The sequence below is a fragment of the Sceloporus undulatus genome, chromosome 3 (assembly GCF_019175285.1).
Source record: "Sceloporus undulatus isolate JIND9_A2432 ecotype Alabama chromosome 3, SceUnd_v1.1, whole genome shotgun sequence".
Lineage (NCBI taxonomy): Eukaryota > Metazoa > Chordata > Lepidosauria > Squamata > Phrynosomatidae > Sceloporus > Sceloporus undulatus.
This window is the reverse complement of record NC_056524.1, coordinates 204,399,929-204,413,493: the sequence shown is the minus strand read 5'-3', so window position 1 is coordinate 204,413,493 and position 13,565 is coordinate 204,399,929. Positions and strand designations below refer to the sequence as shown.

General features: G+C 43.1%; 2 protein-coding genes across 6 annotated transcripts in view; both read left to right on the top strand.

Moving 5' to 3' along the window:
* PDCD4 (programmed cell death 4) overlaps nucleotides 1-13,565 on the top strand; it is a 777,136-nt gene that overhangs the window by 475,727 nt on the left and 287,844 nt on the right. The window lies entirely within an intron of this gene.
* The window catches only part of SMC3 (structural maintenance of chromosomes 3), a 30,671-nt gene continuing 22,192 nt past the window's right edge, over nucleotides 5,087-13,565 (top strand). Inside the window, exons 1-6 of the mRNA XM_042456386.1 lie at nucleotides 5,087-5,200; nucleotides 7,981-8,056; nucleotides 8,437-8,475; nucleotides 10,570-10,637; nucleotides 12,113-12,184; nucleotides 12,275-12,354. Coding sequence (XP_042312320.1) covers nucleotides 5,186-5,200; nucleotides 7,981-8,056; nucleotides 8,437-8,475; nucleotides 10,570-10,637; nucleotides 12,113-12,184; nucleotides 12,275-12,354 — 350 coding nt within the window. The 5' untranslated portion in view covers nucleotides 5,087-5,185. The remainder of the gene's footprint in view (nucleotides 5,201-7,980; nucleotides 8,057-8,436; nucleotides 8,476-10,569; nucleotides 10,638-12,112; nucleotides 12,185-12,274; nucleotides 12,355-13,565) is intronic.

Sequence of the window (13,565 nt, the reverse complement as noted above, 5' to 3'; positions counted from 1 at the left end):
ACCAAGACAGACCTGAACTGGCCACTCACCTCCCCGCCTCCTCCTCCTCCTCCTTGTCATCAATGGTTGAATTTCACGCCAGGAAATGGCGCTTTTCCCTCCCCCTGGCCCAGAGGCCTATCCTCCTCCTCCTCCAAAGCTCCTAACACTGGCCAATGGCAGACTGGGGCTGGAAACAGGCCAGCCCCTGCTCTTCTGCCATTGACCAGAAGGCTTAGGGGACGAGCATTGCTCTTTAAGCTCTGCGCGCAGGTGCGCAAGAAGGGCAAGCACACGCTGCTGCCGGCCACGGCCCAGGCAAGTGCCGCGGGTGGCGCAGCAGCTGCGCTGGGGGAGGTGGAGGATGAGCGGAGGAGGAGGAGAGCGGCGCGGCCATGGAGGAGGAGGGGGGCCAGCCAGCCGTGTTAGCGGCCGCGGCAATGGTCACGTGAGCGCACCCGGCCCGGAGGCTGGGACCAAAGCCGGGATTTGAGACGAACTGGGGCGGAGCGGGCCTGGTTCCCCCAAAAGTGGGATTGTCCCAGGGGCCGCCGGGTTATGGCATCCCTACTTGTAACACACCTGAGACTTTGAGCATTCTCTGAAGATGCCAGCCACAGATGCTGGCGAAACATTAGAAATAAACTCTTCTAGAACATGGCCACATAGCCCAAAAAACCACGAAAAAAAAACTACCTTTGGCGGGTACAGACGCCGCGCTTTGCGCGGTCTGCGCCGCCGCCAGTAGGTCCGCAGGGGCAGCCGGAGCTTCAGACGGCCCGACTCCCGCGCGGGACCGAAAAAAGGAAGCTCCAAAATGGAGCCTTCTTTTACCGTCGCGTTTGCGACGTAGCGAGGCGCCAGGGCGCGCTCGCTACGTCACAAGCGGTGCGACACGTGTTGGAACGCTGTGCACAGTTACGTAAGGATGGCGGCGCCCGTATGAAAAGGGCGCCACCATCTTGTACGTATTCATACCACTAGGGTTAGGGGGTGCGGAAGCACCGCCCTTCCTAACCCTAGTACGTATTGTATACGTACTATTGGCGGTCTGTAAACCGCCTTTGAGACTAACTGTGCGAAAGACTTTGTGGCATTTGGCATAACCTTTCATAGATTTATGTCTACTTCCTTTGATGTTTGTTGCTGTATTTTCAACAGCCAGGATGGGGAAAGTGACATTTTTGCCTTTTATACAAAATTGGTTGATTTACATACCATATACCTTGACTTGACCATTTAATGTTGGCCTCAGGATGCAAAAAATCTGACTTTGCTTTCAAATAATCATCCTGGATTTCCTGCTGGGCTTCTCCTTGTTTTCACCCTTGAGTTCTGTGGATTTTAAAATAAAGCATATAAATCTACATATAGATAAGTTGAGACTAAATAGGTACTGAAGACTACAGTAGTTAATAACAAAGTGCGTTAGGGTATATTTTCAGGAAAAAACTGGCAAAACTACCTTGGCCTAAGAAAAGACAGGCAACATGAAGGACATACACACACCACATAGTAAAGAAATTCTAGACAAAGGGCTCCAACTGCTACAATAAAATATAATTTTAGCTGTTCCATGTTATCCTCCTTAACAGATTTTTCCAGGAAGGGAAGAAGAAAGAAAAGATGGGAAAGCACAGGAGGGAGAATCCCCATACAATTCCATAGATAAAGCAGAACAAATATGGCAAGAAATGGCCTCATCTGGAAATACCTGTGCTTGAGTGTAATAGATACCTGTATCATTTGCTGCCCTTTCTGGACACTCCATATCTGTTGCCTAAAACCAGTATGGTGTACTGGCCTAAGTGTTGTAATGACTCTGGAGACCAAACTTTAAATCCTGGCTTCGCCATGTAAACCCATTAGGTAACTTTGGCCAAGTCACATTTTTTCAGCCTCAGGATGGCAATGACAAACCACCTCTGAGAAACCTGCCAAGAAAACCCTATAATAGGTTCTATTTGCATTAGGACACCATAAGTTGGAAACGATGAGGGCACACAGTAACAGCAACAAAGTGTCTGCTTCACTCTGCCAAATGGTGAGTTTGGCCCTGACCAAGATATAGCAGTCCCACCCATGGGCTATAAAATCAGTGACCTACACTACTGTCCAGCTGCCTGCTTTACACACAACTTTGACAGTGTCAAGTTATAGGCAGGCAGTGTGTTTGATATAAGGGAGAGAGGTCCCTGTGAAAGGAGAGAACTGGACATTCTTGATTGTTGTTGCTTCCTACCATGGTGACCCATCATAGGGTTTTCTTGGCAAGATTTGTTCGAGAAGTTTGCCATGTGCTTTCTTTCCTCTGGAGACTCTGTAACTTGCCTAAGGTCTCCAGTGGGTTTCATGGGTGACTGGGGATTCAATCTGGTCTCTGCGGTCCAACAGCCTCAATAGACTGGCACTAAATGCCAGCCTCAGGGCAGTGGGGTGTGGGATCTCATGCTGGCCACCCCGACTCTGCTCCCACACCGCACACCTGACCAGAGAGCGGGAGGTGTCACGCCACGTCTCCAGCACAGCATTACATGCGCTGCGCCAAACAGCAGCAAAAAGCCATGGCAGCTAGGGTGCCCTTTCTGCGGCACAAAAAGGAGCCACTTTTTGCACCATGGAAAGCTAGTTTGGGGCCACAGCTTGTAGCTGCCATGGCCCCAATCCTGTGAGGAAAGGGGCAGCTTAACAAAATGATCACTTCTGTCACACATACACACAGGATATACCATAATAAAATTATATTATTTATTAATTTATTATTATTTGGGGAAAATAAAATAATTTAGAGTCTCAACATAAATAGCATAACGGGTTGAGTATCCCTTATCTGGAATTCTGAAATCCAAATATATTTGGCAAGCTACATTTGTGGCTTTGACTTTTGCAGCTTTGATATTCATGGATAGGATTATGTTTCCCTCTAGGAATTTATCTTCAGCATCCACTCTTGCTCCAATTTCTGCCAAAAGTCACCCTGGAAGCCCTAAGATTCCTAGAGAGAACACCTCTCTAGACATTGTAGGCGATTTCATGGTTCAACTTCTGGCAGATCTAGACCACAGAATTGCCCTGGAGGACTAGAGATTCCTAGAGAGATATCTCTCAGGTAAAAATATTGCTTTTTTATTTGCGTTTTCCCACTTGCATAAGGGTCTGTGCCCCTAACCCAAGCAAATGTGGAGGGCCCACTGTATTCAAAACCAAAATTGTCCACACTTTTGCTTTGTGATGGTTCAGTGTGCACTACCTTTGTTTCATGCACAAAGTTATTAATAATATTAGTATAATTGCCTTCAGTAGGCTATGTGGCATGAAGCATATGCAAAACACAAATGAATTTAAAGCATTAAAGGCATCCCGCAAAAAAGCAAAATGGTGAGTGATTGGCGCAATGATTATCACACGCAATTGCACAAAAAAAGTGATATCAGAAGCATTGTCGTTGAAATCCCGAAAGTAAAAAGATGCACGTTAAGTCTTGTCACCATTTTAAAGGTGGGTTTTGTGCGTGGCGTGTGAAAATCGTTTCGCCTAATTATGCGATTTCCCCAGCAATATGACGGGATGAACTTCCGATTTCCTTCGTGTGATGAACTCCTATCATAGGTTTTGCCTTGTTGTTATTGTTGTTGTTCGCCTTCAAGTCCTTTCTGACTTATGCAACCCTAAGGCAAACTTAGGCCTTCCCTGATAGTTTATAGCGGTTGCATGTCGAATTGGATCCCCATACAAATGTCCCTGGATACCCATCTCTTTGTTGCGTGTGATTATATTAAAAAGAGATGCATTTTATTGCTAGAAGGAAATTTTAAATTGTTGTGTTGTGTGAGAGGGATGATGAATTATCTTTTGTTATATTTTGTATTGTTGTATTTGGATTTTACCATTGTTAATTGTGTAATACTTTATTTTACCATGATTGTAAGCCACCTCGAGCCGACTGGAAGAGACAGGTAAATAAAATGTTGTTGTTATATTCTATTATATATTATAATTCATGAGATTTGTTGGCAAGATTTGTTCAGAGGGGTTTGCCATCGTTTCCCCCTGAGACGAGAGAGGTGTGACTCCCAGTGCACCCAATGGGTTTCTACAGCTAAGCTGGGAACTGAATCCTGGTCCCTAGAGTCTGAGAGTCGCCATCTGCAAGCCTAAGTTGGAAATAACTGGAAGCCCAAGACAAACAGCTTTATTATATACTGCTTCTACCACTCTAAGCGGTTTAATAACTACAGTGTGTCCCGGGTTACGAAATTAATTCGTAACGCGGCCGTTCGTAACCCGAAAAGCCTTCTAAGCTAATGGGGAAAAGCCGCGATTCCGTGCGAAAAAGCCGAAAAAAGCACCAAAGTTTTTTCGTAACCCGAAAAAACATTCGTAACCCGAAACAATAATTCCCTATGGGATTTTTTCGTATCCCGAAAATTGTCGTAACCTGGGTATTTCGTATCCCGAGGTACCACTGTATAAGCAATTGCCCCATTAAGCGGGGTACAATTATTATTATTATATTATTATTATTATTATTATTATTCTTATTATTATTTTAGCAACCTCAGAAGTGTGCAAGCCTGAGCCCTGGCTGGTCTTGAACTGGCAACCTTGTGTTTAGTGATGGTTTCAGTCAGGCATTTAACCACTGCGTCACCAGGGCTCATAATAATAATAATAACAACAACAGACTGCAGAAGGGTGAACCAAGGCTGCCATTTCAGGTGCAGGAAAAAAAATCCACATTGCACGCCCCCTTCCGGTCTCTGCGCTCCCTGCAACCGTAGAGTATTATTTTCCTTCCCCTCAGCCTCCTATTGGCAGAATAGTGCCGCCCGCGCACGCCCCCTTCCGGTCGCTGCGCTCCCTGCAACTTATTTCTTCCTATTGGCTGCCTTTTGCTTTGGCGCCCTATGATTTTACCCTCATCGGGCTGAACCAAAATCCCAACGGAGGGGGGGAGGTAAAAAAACAAAATTTCCTCCTATAACCTCGGGCGGACTTTGAATGTTGGGTAACAACTATAAAATGATAAAAACAGGTTGTGGTAAAATCTGAGCTTGTCCCTCTGCGTTCTTGCCAGGTTTTTCTTCGGTTTTTCCCATCTCGGTCCCCCCCATTTTTCCTTACAGGAGTGGTACGCGCCAAAGGGAGGCTTGGCGGCCATTTTGTGCGCGGTCCAGAGAAGAGGGAGGCCTCCTCTGCTGCCGCCATGTATATCAAGCAGGTAGACGGGGCTGGGACGGGGCTCTCCGGCTGCGAGGAAGCGGTGGCTATGTTTTTTCCGGGAGAGGAAGGGCTGGGGTCGGAGGGAAGCCCTTCGAGGGAAAAGGGGGTCGGTGCAGGGGGGAGAAGGATGGAAGGAAAGCCCAGGCCCTCACTGCAGAAACAATCCATGTTAGGCTGCTTTAACTGCCCTGGCGCGGTGCATCCTGGGAATTGTAGTTTGTTGTTGCACCAGAGCTCTCTCTGACAGAGGAGGCTGAATGTCTCACAGAACTACAGCTCCCAGGGTTCCCTCGCACTGCGACAGGGCGGCTAAAGCGGGTCTCAAGATGGAGTGTTTCTGCAGTGTGTGTTGGGCCTGACTGACTTCGATAGGGAGTCATTGGAGAATACTTAATCATGGGGAATACATGCCCAGAGGGGATTATAGGGGGTTCCCAAGGAAAGATTGGGCCAGCTACTGCTTACTGGCCGCTGTTACTAGCAGTTTAGAATCTTGGGAGAGAGGTGTTAAACTGCCTCCAAGATTGAGTGACACATGATAGATAGAACGAGAGAGGGAGTCCCTATCTATATAATGAGGGAAAGGAGAATGTAATGCATAAATTTCTCAACAAAACTGCTTTATTTCTGCCCTGTACAGGCATCTAATGTGATTTGTACGACTACAAATCCCAAGATCCCCATAAGATAGAGCAACAGTGCTTAAAAGGGCGTCAAACTGAATTATTTCTACAATGTAGATGCACCTAATGTGATTTTATTTCCTTTCAGAGAAGGCTTACTACTATTAATAATAATTTTATTCTTTTAATCAGTGATGTTTTAATATTGTACTAGTGTGCTATTTTAATGTGCACATTTGCATGTTTTTAATTGTACTGTTTTAATTTGTAAGTTGCTTTGTGTCCTAATTTTGTGGGAAAGTAGAATATTAATAATAATAATAATAATAATAATAATACAATATTTGATTTCTTGTAAGGAGATGGATGGCCTCCATAGGAACTCTAATTAAGCTGTCAGGAATTAGGGCAATTGCATATGGCAGCTTCTTCCACAAGAAGAGCCCCAAATACACAAAGCCTGCCAGAGAAGAAGCACCTACTGTAGTAGCATAAGAGCTGATGCTGACCTTGTCATTAAAAATAACGAAGTTTGACAGTACTCTGAACTTTCACAGCTACATCCTACAAAAACCTGGGATTTATAGTTTTGTGAGGCGCCTGTGCTCTGGCAGAGAAGGCTAATAAGGGAAATCCTAATAAAAATAGTTAGAGAATAGGAGTACCAAATTATATAAAAAAATACAATTAATATGGTTCTCTACATCAGAGGAAAGGGAATTTGAATGAATGACAACCTTGTTCCCAAGGGAGTGGGAAGCAAGGAAGGATTTAGTAGAAGGAACATTAATTAATGGGTTATTGGGATGATTCACATGATAGTGATATGTTAGTACTAGCAGTTTTGTATTAATTTTTGGTTGTATCAATTATGACCAAGAGCCAGCATGATGTAGTGGTTTTAACATTGGGCTGTGACTCTGAAGGGCAGGGTTTGAATCCCAACGTGGTCATAGAAACCCATTGGGTGACATTAGGCAATTCACACTCCTTCAGCCTCAAGATCGCAGAGGCAAAACCCCTCATATAAAATTATTTAATCATAAAGAGGTGTTAAACAGTGATCATGTTCAAGGGTACTTAGAAAGAAGCCCAGTTGCATTCACTAGGCATTACATCAAGGTAGGTGTATGCTATGCTTATTAGGGAGTTAGTCACTTTAAAATAGTATCATTTAGTTCAAGTAAATATGAAACTGCATCTGGTGAAAATCAGCCTAAATTATTTAGAGCCTGAACTATTAAGTAGTTTTTTCCTGATAAATTAGTATATCTGTTGTTTTATATAGCACATGGGCTTCGATATCTCTACACTAATGCACAGAGCATAGGAAATAAGCAAGATGAACTTGAACTCCTAGTACAACAAACCAAATATGATTTAATAGACATATTCGGATACTTTCTTTTAGTGTCCTCCCCCTTGTCATTGTACAAAGATGGGGGGGGGTGATGTAGTACTAGCCTTTAGATCTAAACATAGATGAGTCCAGAGCAGGAAGAACATAAATCTAGTCATGAATTATTAAGAGAAGTACATAATAAAGATTTTACATGGCAGAGGTGATTGATGGAGGCTCAGCTGGGTATAATGATGGGAAAGTGTGTGCTTCCAAGGCTCTGGATCAAAGTAGGGAACCTCAGACCCCGCATTCAAATCCAGCATCCCTGGATTCCCAATGCAAATCTTCAGGTTTTTTCAGATAGTTATGTTTCATTCCTTATGACAATATTATTTGATGTCTTCCTAACTTTTGTACTGTGCTTTCCCTGTCTAAAAGGTTGAAGTGCCTCTCTGAAGACTTAGTTAAAGGTCATAAAAGTTTTATTCTAAAATCATTTGTCATATCCAACCCTCTTGTCTCACCCCCAAGAACTCTGAAATTGAATTTGGCCTTTAGGCTGAAAGATGTACACCAACCTCTTGCTTATTACCCATGCTTCGGCTGTCATTGAAGGCTGCATGGTAAAAATGGAGGAAGCAGATTACCATCACAATATGCTACCTGACAGTTATCAAATTTCCTGAGATTATGGGAATAAATGTAGCAACTTTAGAAAATATTGCTTATCCTTTTTGAAACATTGTACTTTTGAAACCTGCATAGTAAATTGTTTTGGTGAAGGTTTCTGTAACATAAATTTGTTTATTTCAGGTGATCATCCAAGGATTCCGTAGCTACAGAGATCAGACTATAGTAGATCCCTTCAGTTCAAAGCATAATGTCATTGGTAAGTTCCTTTAATGCAAAGACTATAATGTAAAATATGTAGCACTGGATTAATATCTTTATAGATGTTCTCCAATGTAGAATGGCCCACTGTTGCTGCAGGTAAAGGGTTGTCTTGTGCTTCAGCCAGTCATGTCTGTGTATGTCACTTTGCTCTTGTGGTTCTCCCTCTGCTGAGCTGCACAGTTGATGGTCCATGATGCTGAATTCTAATGGAGTTCATTAGGTGATAATTAGGCCAGTCTAACAGTATATTTCCTTTGCTGTGTCATTTTTTGCATCAGTTTGTTTCTGTATGCTTCAACTAAAACACAAAATTAAAAACATTTCATTCATGAAAATAAAGTAACTTAACATAACTATTCTGCTGTTTATTTTCAGTGGGTAGAAATGGTTCTGGAAAAAGCAACTTTTTCTACGGTAAGTAAAAAACTACAAAGAGTAGTGAAATAGGATAGTTATTTGAAAATATTGGCCCTGTACAAACAGGCCATTAAACGGGCCGTCTTTTTCAGACGCTCCCTAACCCTAGGACGTACTCAGTACATCAAAATGGCGGCGCCCTGTCTACATGGGTGCTGCCATTTTGATGTAACAGTCATGTCCAAATGGTGCGCGCAGCCATTACGTCCTGGTGCTGCTGCAGGGCGCCTGTGGCACCCTTTCAGCGGTGCTGAAAGGAGCTCCAAAACGGACTCCTTTTGTGTCATGTGTCGCTGGCGCAGCCTTTACATGACCATGCCAGCGATACTGAAGAGAAAGGGGAGCGGCCCCTTTCTCTGTCTCCTCACCGCTGTTGGGGTGTCCTTTCCAGGCCGCTGGGAAGTGGCATTTTGCGGCCACAGCAGCAGCCCCGGAGGCCTGGAAAAGTGGCGGATCGGGGCCTCTGGGGATGCCGCTGTGGCCGCTCAGGCCCTGATTTGTCACAGAAATGGGCGGGTGCAGGCTGCCCCAAAGGGGCGGTCTGTATCCTGCCATTGTTTCTGTTATTGGATCCAAATTTCTGTTTGATTAGTATAATGAATCATAGAATCATAGAGTTGGAAGAGACCACAAGGGCCATCCAGTCCAGCCCACTGCCATGCAGGAAATCCAAATCAAAGCATCCCCGACAGATGGCCATCCAGCCTCCGTTGGAAGACCTCCAGGGAGGGAGACTCCACTACACTCCGAGGGAGTTTGTTCCACTGTCGAACAGCCCTTACTGTCAGGAAGTGAAAAGTAATGAAAAGTAAATCTTTAAGCATTGTGTTTTACAATCTTAATTGTGTAGTTCAGTTGCAGTAGGGAAAATTAATCTGCATTGAATGTCCAGGAGAAAAAATGAATAGATTTAATTCTTGAAACTGTAGTAAGCCCCTCCCCCCAATCATTAATATAAAATCACTAGTTTCTTACTTTCAGAGTATAGTTTCCTTTTCGCCTTTTTTGTTTTTAATGTCCAGTGACAAACAAAGTAGTAATTCCTGAATTGCGTGCCATGGAAACTGCTACTGTTCCACAACAGAAACATTTAATTGCCCAATAAATTCAGATTACTCAATAACAGAGGGGGCTGCTCTCTGTATGATTTCTCTACATGATTCAAGGTTCTAAACTTCTTCCCTCCCTTTCCCTATGCTGTTTGAGTAAATCTGCAGCCTTTCTGCATCAGATATGATTGGATCATTCTGTCTCTGTCACTGCAGAATTATAATCATCTTCAGTGGAGGCAAGCTCAGAGTAATAGGTTGAACAGAAATGCAAAAGAGTGGGCTCCTCTGAGGCACAGTAATTATTCTTACACTCTGGTAGCCTACTTTTTTGGTAAGCATGCGACAATTTGACGTTAAAGTGTTAGACGGTTCTGTTCTTGTAAAAACTGCAGTATGTTCACTGCATTCCTGTGTCCAGATTCAGTTTGCCTCTAGTTTACTGAGCTGGGGGAAAATCAACAGTATGGTATAGGAGAGGTAAACAGGGTTCAGATCACACTCCATGCTGTCAGAGGTTTTCAAATCACCCTCCATTAATGTGGGGAAACTGTTGGTGGGGGCCATTTGGCCCATAGGTGAATGCTGGAATAATTTGATATTCCATGAGAAATCATTCCTTTAGTTAAAATTTTGCAATGTTAGAACTTTTAAAGAATGACAAGCTCAGCTATAATCTATGTTACTATTTTTATAAGGGTTCTATAAAAATCTATATTAACATATTATGGGGCAAGGCACAGGGCCGATAAAGAGTGGCCTCCAACCACGATTATACTGGGATTGTGGCAATTGGATGGACCACTCCCAAAGCGGGCTGCTATCAGGAGCTAACTTATTTCCGCTCCTTTTTGATCTGGTCCAGAGGACCAGATCGTGGCAGTGGAGTGGCTTCCAGCTGCTTTGGGGCTGTGCATTGGTTGAACACCACGCCCGCACAGCAGCTGGAAGCCAGTTTATTGGCCTGTGTGTTTCGTGCCTGTGTGTTTGAATTGAATCCTATAAATTAACAATTAATCTTGTTGTCTTTTCTTCATTACAGCAATTCAGTTTGTTCTCAGTGATGAATTCAGCCATCTTCGTCCTGAGCAAAGATTGGCTTTGTTGCATGTAAGTGAAGTTAACAGATGTGTTGTAAAAATATGCTGTTGTAAGATAAATAACTGAAATAAAGCTATCTCTTAGTCAAATTTATCAAAATCGTGCAAAATATATTTTGTGATATGTTTTTTCTTATGTTTTTATCTTGATGTCAGCTGAGTACCTATGTGAAGTAGAATGGTTAGGTTATTTAAGCATCCACTTACCTATTCCAAAGCTGTAGGTGATCGCTGAATACAGTTCACACTTGTGGAATTTACCTTGGTTTTTTTTTTTTTGCTAAATATTTTTGATCCACCAACAAATCAGATGCAAGATAGTGGCTCAGAAAAGCAGATGTGCACTGAGAACAGGCTTGGGAACCCCCAATCCCATGACTACATTCCATCTGCTGTTTGGAGCCAGAACTACTTCACATTAATTCTTGTTCCCTCTCTCCCGTACACATTCCTCTTCCCACACAAACAGACCTATTCACATTCCTAGTCCTCCATTCTCCATTGCACCTTCCCCCCCAAACACACACATTCTGCCTTCACTCCCCCTCTGATTCTTTTCCTTACTCATACCTCCCACACAAAAATAAAAGTCTTTTAAAAAATCTAATTGCTGTGCCTGTACGTGTGTGATATTTTCAGGGTAGGAACTGTAGTGAAGGGAAAGTGCTAGTTCTCTTCTTCCCACTCATGATTCCCCCTCCCATCTCCTGTGTGTGTGACAGCTTGATTTCTAAAATGCTTCTTGGCATCAGGGGAACCTTCTTTAAAAGCCTAATTGCTACATGCAGCAGGGCTAATGAGGAAGAAGACAACAGCTGGATGGGGAGACCCTTGGTTGGGTTAATGGACATGTTGGTTTTAGAAACTGAAATGACTTCACTATCTACTCTTCTAAAAATTCAGTTCTGGTGCCACCCATTTTTTCTTAGTTAGATTAAGATGATTTAGGCTGCATGTGAAATGCAGAAATAATCCAGTTTGAGACCATTTTAACTTCCATGGCTCAAAGCTATGGAATTCTGGGAATTGTAGTTTATTGTTGCACCAGAGCTCTCTGACAGAAAGTCAAATGTCTCACATAACTACAATTTTCAGAATTTCATATTATTGAGCCATGGCAGTTATAGTGTTAATTTTTGCAGTGCACATACAGCCTTAGAAAAGAAAAGCAGAACACTCTTTAAATTTAGCTTCTGTAAATAAGAACCTCCTGTCTCTCTATTGCAAACAACCCAGAGATTGATTGGGAAGTTCCATTTTATAATTTGTCCACTATTGATGTAGATATTCAGTATTAGATTGGTTATCTTCTTTCTTCACAAGGATACAAAAAAATTTAGTGTTCGTAGAAAGAAAATAGAGTTTAAGTAAGGTTTTGAATATTTGGTGTTAAAATTATTTACAAGACAGGCATGGAGTTACTGTTTTACAAAATGTAAATTTAAATAAATGGATTGTAATAATAAAGTTTATTATCTTTCTTAGGAAGGCACAGGTCCTCGTGTTATTTCTGCTTTTGTGGAAATCATTTTTGACAACTCAGACAACCGATTACCAGTAAGTGAAGTACATTTAATTTCATTAGCATGTATTGTTGTGCTTAATTCCGGTCAGGTCACTAACTCTCTGCTCATATCTTTTCTCAAGATTGATAAGGAAGAAGTTTCTCTTCGCAGAGTCATCGGAGCAAAAAAGGACCAGTATTTCTTAGACAAGAAAATGGTGACGTAAGTGTAGATTTTATTTTTAAAAAAACAAAACTGGATGCGACAGTCAGGAGCACCTGTTATCAGCTTCGGCGGATACGCCAGCTGCGTCCCTACCTGGGCTGGAGGGACCTTGAAACTGTTGTACATGCTCTGGTAACCTCTTGCTTGGATTTCTGCAATGCGCTCTACATGGGGCAACCCTTGTACAATACCCGGAAGCTGCAATTAGTCCAGAATATGGCAGCTCGACTGGTCACTAATACATCTAGGGCCAGTCATATAACTCCAGTGCTTAAAGACCTGCACTGGCTGCCTATTCACTTCCGGGCGCAATACAAGGTGTTGGTCATTACCTATAAAGCCCTAAATGGCTTGGGCCCAGGGTATCTGATGGACCGCCTCTCCCCATATAATCCGCCCCGCACCCTCAGATCATCGGGGCAGCAACTTTTAAGAGTTCCGGAGGCCAGGTTAATTTCTACTTCCAGGAGGGCCTTTACGATCTCGGCCCCCAGCCTCTGGAACTCGCTGCCCATGGAGCTCCGCGCAGCCACCTCCCTACCCCAATTTAAGAAGGGGTTGAAAACCTACCTATTCAAACAAGCCTACCCCTGAATACTTCCCCCCAGAATGTGTACTCACCTCCACCCCCCTTCCCTCAGCCAGCATTAGGCTGGCACGAGGTTGTAATGTTTTTAACATGTTTAGGTTTTCATTGGTTTTTGTACATTGCACTTGTTTGTAACCATTTTGTATTGTTAACTCTGCTGTACACCGCCCTGATTTTTGAAGAAGGGCGGTATAAAAATAAAACTTTTATTATTTATTATTATTTATTATAGAATTCATTTAGATTAGAAAAAACAAAATAAAATTGATCATGTTCTCAGTTTCTACAATTTGTACTTTAAATATTGGAGAACATTTGGACCTAAATTGAAAAAGGCTGGGGCGGGGGGGGGGGGGGAGGCAGTCAAGATAACTGTTCAGAATTTGCAGTTAATACTGTAAAACAGAAAGTAAAATGTGTCTGCTCCTTGGCAGTTTTTCTTATGTTAATGGATATTTTTTGACTACTTCTGTAAAAGGCCTTGCCGTTTTGGTGGTGGGAAAGGGGGAAAAGGAGACATACTAGGACAGAATATGGATTTGCTGCATCCAGAACTCGCCTCTCTCCCCCCCCCCCCCCCCCCCCCCGGTTTCTCCAGTATAATCCTAGAACGGGGAGA